This window comes from Danio rerio, chromosome 7 (assembly GCF_049306965.1).
Source record: "Danio rerio strain Tuebingen ecotype United States chromosome 7, GRCz12tu, whole genome shotgun sequence".
In the NCBI taxonomy this organism is placed as follows: Eukaryota; Metazoa; Chordata; class Actinopteri; order Cypriniformes; family Danionidae; genus Danio; species Danio rerio.
Window position 1 is genome coordinate 55,027,787 of NC_133182.1, and position 6,022 is coordinate 55,033,808.

The 6,022-nt window shown below is 47.7% G+C and overlaps 1 protein-coding gene across 1 annotated transcript; it reads left to right on the forward strand.

Annotated features, from left to right (window-relative positions):
* The first annotated feature begins 2,163 nt into the window (after nucleotides 1–2,163).
* Nucleotides 2,164–5,417, forward strand: LOC100334312 (uncharacterized). Its single transcript, XM_009302665.5, has 3 exons — nucleotides 2,164–2,534; nucleotides 2,821–3,494; nucleotides 3,648–5,417. The coding sequence occupies exons 1-3, from the start codon at nucleotides 2,343–2,345 to the stop codon at nucleotides 4,732–4,734; spliced, it is 1,953 nt and encodes a 650-aa protein (XP_009300940.2). The 5' UTR covers nucleotides 2,164–2,342; the 3' UTR covers nucleotides 4,735–5,417.
* Nucleotides 5,418–6,022: the final 605 nt, after the last annotated feature.

Below are 6,022 nucleotides of genomic sequence, written 5' to 3' on the forward strand. Positions count from 1 at the left end.
CAGGGGCCACCTCTCTCCCTGGACTTGCAGTAGAGGCCCCAGGGTGCCCCCTCGCCCTCCACCTAGGGGCCTCGTACCCCAGCAAGCTACCCAAAGGTCCACCTCTCTCCCTGGACTTGCAGTAGAGGCCCCAGGGTGCCCCCTGGCCCTCCACCTAGGGGCCTCGTACCCCAGCAAGCTACCCAGGGGTCCACCTCTCTCCCTGGACTTGCAGGATAGGCCCCAGGGTGCCCCCTGGCCCTCCACCTAGGGGCCTCTGACCTTAGGAAGCTACCCAGGGGTCCACCTCTCTCCCTGGACTTGCAGTATAGGCCCAAGGGTACCCCCTGGCCCTCCACCTATGGGCTACAGACCCCAGCAAGCTACCCAGGGGTCCACCTCTCTCCCTGGACTTGCAGTATAGGCCCCAGGGTGCCCCTTGGCCCTCCACCTAGAGGCCTCTGACCCCAGCAAGCTACCCAGAGGTCCACCTCTCTCCCTGGACTTGCAGTAGAGGCCACAGGGTGCCCCCTCGCCCTCCACCTTGGGGCCTCGTACCCCAGCAAGCTACCCAGAGGTCCACCTCTCTCCCTGGACTTGCAGGATAGGCCACAGGGTGCCCCCTGACCCTCCATCTATGGGGCTCTGACCCCAGCAAGCTACACAGGGGTCCACCTTTCTCGTTGGACTTGCAGTTGAGGCCCCAGGAAGCCCCCTGGCACTAAACCTAGGGGCTTCTGACCCCAACAAGCTACCCAGGGGTCCACCTCTCTCCCTGGACTTGCAGTATAGGCCCCAGGGTGCCCCGTGGCCCTCCACCTAGAGGCCTCTGACACCAGCAAGCTACCCAGGGGTCCACCTCTCTTCCTGGACTTGCAGTAGAGGCCCCAGGGTGCCCCCTCGACCTCCACCTAGGGGCCTCGTACCCCAGCAAGCTACCCAGAGGTCCACCTCTCTCCCTGGAATTGCAGGATATTCCCCAGGGTGCCCCCTGGCCCTCCACCTAGGGGCCTCTGACCTTAGGAAGCTACCCATGGGTCCACCTATCTCCCTGGACTTGCAGTGTAGACCCTATGGTGCCCCCTGGCCCTTCACCTAGTTGCCTTTGACCCCAGCAAACTACCCAGGGGTCCACCTCTCTCCCTAGACTTGCAGTAGAGGCCCCAGGGTGACCCCCTGGCACTCCATCTAGGGGTCTCTGACCCCAACAAGCCACCAAGGGGTCCACCTCTCTCCCTGGCCTTGCAGTAGAGGCCCCAGGGTGCCCCCTGGCTCTCCAACTAGGGGCTTTTTACCCCAGCAAGCTACCCAGGGGTCCACCTCTCTCCCTGGACTTGCAGGATAGGCCCCAGGGTACCCCCTGGCCCTCCACCTAGAGGACTCTGACCCCAGCAAGCTACACAAGGGTCCACAACTCTCCCTGGGATTGCAGTAGAGGCCCCAGGGTGCCCCCTTGACCTCCACCTAGAGGTCTCTGACCCCAGCAAGCTACCCAGGGGTCCACCTCTCTCCCTGGACTTGCAGTATAGGCCCCAGGGTGCCCCCTGGCCATCCACCAAGGGACTTCCGACCCTAGCAAGCTACCCAGGGGTCCACCTCTCTCCCTTGACTTGCAGTAGAGGCCCCACGAAGCCCTCCACCTAGGGGCCTCTGACCTCAGGAAGCTACCCAGGGGTCCACCTCTTTCCCTGGACTTGCAGTATAGGCCCCAGGGTACCCCCTGTCCCTCCACTTAGTTGCCTCTGACACCAGCAAGCTACCCAGGGGTACACCTCACTCCCTGGACTTGCAGTAGAGGCCCCAGGGTGCCCCTGGCCCTCCACCTAGAGGCCTCTGACCCCAGGAAGCTACCCAGGGGTCCATTTGTCTCCCAGGATTTGCAGTAGAGGCCCCACGGAGCCCCCTGGCCCTCCACCTAGGGGCCTTCGACAGTGTTAATTTCGTTGACGAAGACTATGACGAAAATTATTCGTCAACGAACATTTTTTACAGACGAAAACTAAATAAAAACTAAATAAAAAGTCAGATACGATGACGAAGACGATGACGAAATTTAACTGACACTTTAGTCAACGAATAAAAACGAGAGGAAAATGTTGGGGCGGGACGAATGGAGAAGAGATCCAATAAGAACTACCCTCTTGTGGAGAAATCCAATCAGAGCGAATCTTTTGAGGGCAGGTTGATCTTGGCAAAGCCATTTTCAAAACAAAAGCCGCGGTTTTCAAGTTATGATGACGTTTGTTATACATTATATTTAGTTACACATTATACTCGGTTACAAAGCGTTGGTTAATTTAAGTTGACTTTTCTCGTTAGCAACACGCTAAAGTTTTGTTCACTCGGTCCGAGCGCAGCGTCTCATGAACAGACAGACAGAAATGTCAGAGCTTGGTCTAGGACGAAAACGAAGAATTGACATCTGGTCAAACTTCACATATGACAACAAGGACAACAAGAGCGTCTGTAAACCATGTGGAGTAAAAATCGCTGGGAAAAACACCACCAACTTGAAGCGACATTTACAGACGGCTCATCCAGAAATCCACACCAAGGTAAGCATAAACGCTAACGTTAAGGTTATCCTATAAGATAAACCACCGTGATTCTGCTAAACTTGGAATAAAATTGAAGCCAAAGGAAATTAACTTTGAATAGTATTGATTAAACGAATTGTCTCGCTGAATTAATTAATATAAATATGTGTACTATTATAATAGATGTTGTGGTGTTATATATGACTCGACAAAAGGTGTGTGTGTGTGTGTGTGTGTGTGTGTGTTATATGGCAAGAAAGAAAAAAATATCTCAACTTTGTATATCATTTATATATCCTCATAGATACAGAAGATGTCTGATGACCATGGGCTAGGTGGAAATAAAGCTAGTGATGCTACTAGTACAACACAGCAGCAGGCCATCTCAGATTTCCTAAGGTCTTCAAAGTACAAGACTGAATCAAAGGAACAACAGACCAAGGAGCAGGCCATAGCTAGATGGATTGGACGGACAGGTTTACCACTCACAACAATTGAGGATGAGGACTTTGTGCTAATGATGGGGATGATAGATGGGAGACTAACAGTTCCAAAGAAAACTAAAATTAGCAATTTAATTGAAACACAGTATGAACATGAAAGACAGAAGTTCAGAGAGAGTCTGGCTGCTGCCCGGAAAGTATCCATTGGCCTTGACTTGTGGACAAAAAAAGGATTGACAGCCTCATTCCTTGCTATAAGTGCATGCTACTTTTGTGTTGAAAAAAGTAAACCTGCACACATATTGTTGGCCCTTCAACAAGTAGGTCACCCACACACTGCACAGGCTATTAAGGCATGTGTTGACAAATGCATGCAAGAGTGGACCATACCAAAGGAGAAGATCCTGACGGTAATAACGGACAATGGGAGTAACATGGTGGCAGCCTTTAAAAACACCACAGCAGAAGAAACCAGCTCTGAGGACGACTCCCCTGGGTCCACGATCGAGAGTGACTCTGAAATTGATGACCAGCGGTAAGCCATATTTACTTTATTCTTTTTCCTGAGAGTCAATCATCACAAATTATTACTCCCTGCCACACACTAGATATATACAGTATACACATATGCACACCAGCCACTTTATTAGGTTTAGACTTATTTGATTCTCTTTTTTTTTATTGTTAGGTATCGTCATGTCGACATGGAATTGGACCGGACACCATGTGTTGTGCATACCATACAACTGGTGGTCCACATGTTGCAGAAAGAAACAACTGTCAAAAGAGTTCTCGATAAAGCTAGGTCTGTGGTGAAGCTCTTTCGCAAGTCCTCAGTTGCAACACAAAAGTTATTGGACCAATGTGGTGTTATTGTTGTAAATGACTGCCCCACACGCTGGTCAAGCACATTTAACATGATCACACGACTCCTCAAAGTCAAAGATGCAGTCTGTCAAATCTCAAATGACATGGGATGGGACAGTTTGCTTACTAGTGAGTGGCAAAAGCTTTCCTCATTGCATGACCTATTGCTGCCTTTTGCAGAACACACTAAAACTCTTCAGAGTGACACCACATCTATGTCTCTAGTGGTTCCTGCCCTCTTTGATCTGCTGACCCACCTAACTGACTTTGCAGTGAACACTCGGTACAGAGACCTCGCTACTCTTGCAGACAAGATGAGATCAAATCTGAACCAGCGTTTTGCTTGCATCTTGGATACAACTGATGAAAAGTTTTCACCACTTGCAGCAGCTGCCTGCTTTGTTAACCCAACTGTCTGTGAAATCATTGTTAATGTTGATGTTGCTAATGGAAATATCCAGGAACTGCTAAAGCAGGCAGAAGACTATGTAGTCAAATGCACAAAACAGGAGGGCCAGTCTGAAAATGATGAAGAGGAGGTTATTGAGGAACCAGAAGCAGCGCCATCCTCAAAGCAGCCGGTGTTTAGGTTTCTCTCAAAATGCCGCACCACAAGGCCTAAACAGAAAACCTCCACAAGCAACATCAGGCAGCAGATCATCAAGTACAAGAAAGAACTCTCCCATCCCATCACTGAGGACACAGGAACAGACTTCTGGCTGGGAAAGAGTGACAGTGTTTACCACAGTTTAAAACCTTTTGCATTAGACTTGTTAGCTATGCCCGCTTCTCAAGCTTTTGCAGAGAGGGTATTTAGCATCACAGGTGACCTCACAAGAGGACGGCGCAACAGAGGAAGGGTCACATTGGAGCGAAGTGCTTTCCTTAAAATGAACAGAAACAAATAGAAATATTGTATTCACTATTGCAACATTTCCTGTAGTAGTATACAATTTACACAGGACAGTAACCGCATGAAGAAAATGATGCTAACATAGTTGAATGGTTTTTTTTTTTTTTTGTTTGTTTGTTTAATGTGATTTACCTGTATTTTCACTGCTGAGAGAGCAGAGAGGAGTTTTTATTTACTTGAACTTTAAGGACTATTTCTTTGGCATTGTGTGGCATTGCAGCCAATACATTTTTTGTTCTAACTTTAAGAATTGCACTAATTTGTTCTGTTCAAAATCTTGTTGATTATACAGAGTAGCAAGGCATTGTGTCTTAGAAGTTATTTAACTTCTCTTGAGGTACATGGACATTTACAGTAGTGTTTATTTTTTGTATTTAGATACCTTGTGAAGTGGCATTACAACCAGTTATTTTAATTTTTTGAGAATTGCACTTTATATTTCTTTATGCTTTTGATTTTGCAAAGACTGTAAAAGACAGTAAGTTCATTGGTTATCTATTTCAATAATGCTGTACTTTATCTTGAAAGAATGTCATATGCGTTTCATATAATTCCGGGACAATGCATATCTTTTTCAGGGAGCATGTATATTGTTCAGGGAGAGCAGGTCTTGTGGTTATTTTTTGTGAAAAAGACTCATGTTTTTGACATGTAATAAAATGTTTTTATTACAACAATTAGATATGTGCCTGTATTCTATATATGCTTCCATATATTGTATTATACTTACAATTACATGAATTATGGAGAAAAATCTGCTAATATTTGGTCTACTAAAACTAGACTAAGACTAATAGACTTAAGACTAAACTAAGACTAAAACTCTTATGATATTTAGTCAACTAAACTAGACTAAGACTAAAAGATTTCAGATGACTAAAATAGGACTAAAACTAAATGGTGTATTATTCCAAAGACTAAGACTAAGACTAAATCAGAATTTGCTGTCAAAATTTACACTGGCCTTCGATCACAGTCAGCTACCCAGGGGTCCACCTCTCTTCCTGGAATTGCAGTAGAGGCCCCAGGGTGCCCCCTGGCCCTCCACCTAGGGGCCTCGTACCCCAGCAAGCTACCCAGGGGTCCACATCTCTCCCTGGACTTGCAGGATAGGCCCCAGGGTGCCCCCTGGCCCTCCACCTAGGGGACTCTGATCTTAGGAAGCTACCCAGGGGTCCACCTCTCTCCCTTGACTTGCTGTGTAGACCCTAGGGTGCCTCATGGCCTTCCACCTAGTTGCCTCTGACCCCAGCAAACTACCCAGTGGTCCACCCCTCTCCCTG

Bases quoted from the DNA above. Each gene is read 5' to 3' on its own strand.
- LOC100334312 (XM_009302665.5), top strand. From the start codon at position 2,343: ATGAACAGACAGACAGAAATGTCAGAGCTTGGTCTAGGACGAAAACGA. The intron at 2,535-2,820 runs GTAAGCATAAAC...ATATCCTCATAG, and splicing joins ATCCAGAAATCCACACCAAG to ATACAGAAGATGTCTGATGA. The intron at 3,495-3,647 runs GTAAGCCATATT...TTTTATTGTTAG, and splicing joins TCTGAAATTGATGACCAGCG to GTATCGTCATGTCGACATGG.